At 48.6% G+C, this 695-nt stretch overlaps 1 protein-coding gene across 3 annotated transcripts in view; it reads right to left on the minus strand.

Annotated features, from left to right (window-relative positions):
- Positions 1-695, minus strand: part of SLC25A25 (solute carrier family 25 (mitochondrial carrier; phosphate carrier), member 25) — a 14,560-nt gene that overhangs the window by 3,914 nt on the left and 9,951 nt on the right. For all 3 annotated transcript variants that reach the window (XM_010004192.1, XM_010004191.1, XM_010004193.1), the window contains one exon: positions 517-628. In XM_010004192.1, the coding sequence (XP_010002494.1) occupies positions 517-628 (112 nt within the window). The remainder of the gene's footprint in view (positions 1-516; positions 629-695) is intronic.

Below are 695 nucleotides of genomic sequence, written 5' to 3' on the forward strand. Positions count from 1 at the left end.
TGCTGAACACTTATCTGCTTTCAGATACTGTGGGTCACAGTAAGGAACAAAATGACCAACTACAGGCAGCTGAGCAGTGATAAAGCTGGACCTCTCTGGAACCTTCCAAGTTCACAGCCAGTTTAACCTCGTTACATGCTATTTACAAATACTGACATACCCCCAGGAAGGAGGACTGCCTGTCACTTCAGTTCTAGTCTTGACAGGTCCTGAGCCAGCAGGGGCTGGCCTCTGGTATGAGCTCTCAGAGATATGAGCCAAACACTTCCATCTTCCAGCAGAATATGCAGCTCTTCTCACCTATGCTAGAGGCTTCAGAAGCTATGACAGGTGGCAACCACCACCAGTGATAGGTGGCAAGATAAGGAAGTGATTTGGCTTCTGAGGCTGACAACCAGCTACTGAACCATGAAGAGAAAGATAGAGAATGTGCTGACAGCAGCTCCTGGGGGCCAGGACTCTGCCTGACAAGGTGGAGAAAAGGCCAAGACCTGCTGCAGAGGAACCAGTTCTTACCGTGGAGTGCTTCCAGTACAGGATGATTTCAGGAATGTTCTCCACTGGGTGCAGCAGGTGATAGTCTCGCCACTCATTCCAATCAATTGTCATTGTCCCATTTTTATCCATGCTAAAAAGATTTATCACTAGATGAATACAGGCTCTCACTGGGTGAGACATTCCACCACCTCTCCCCC

Source organism: Chaetura pelagica, unplaced genomic scaffold (assembly GCF_000747805.2).
Source record: "Chaetura pelagica isolate M959 unplaced genomic scaffold, ChaPel_1.0 scaffold1158, whole genome shotgun sequence".
Lineage (NCBI taxonomy): Eukaryota > Metazoa > Chordata > Aves > Apodiformes > Apodidae > Chaetura > Chaetura pelagica.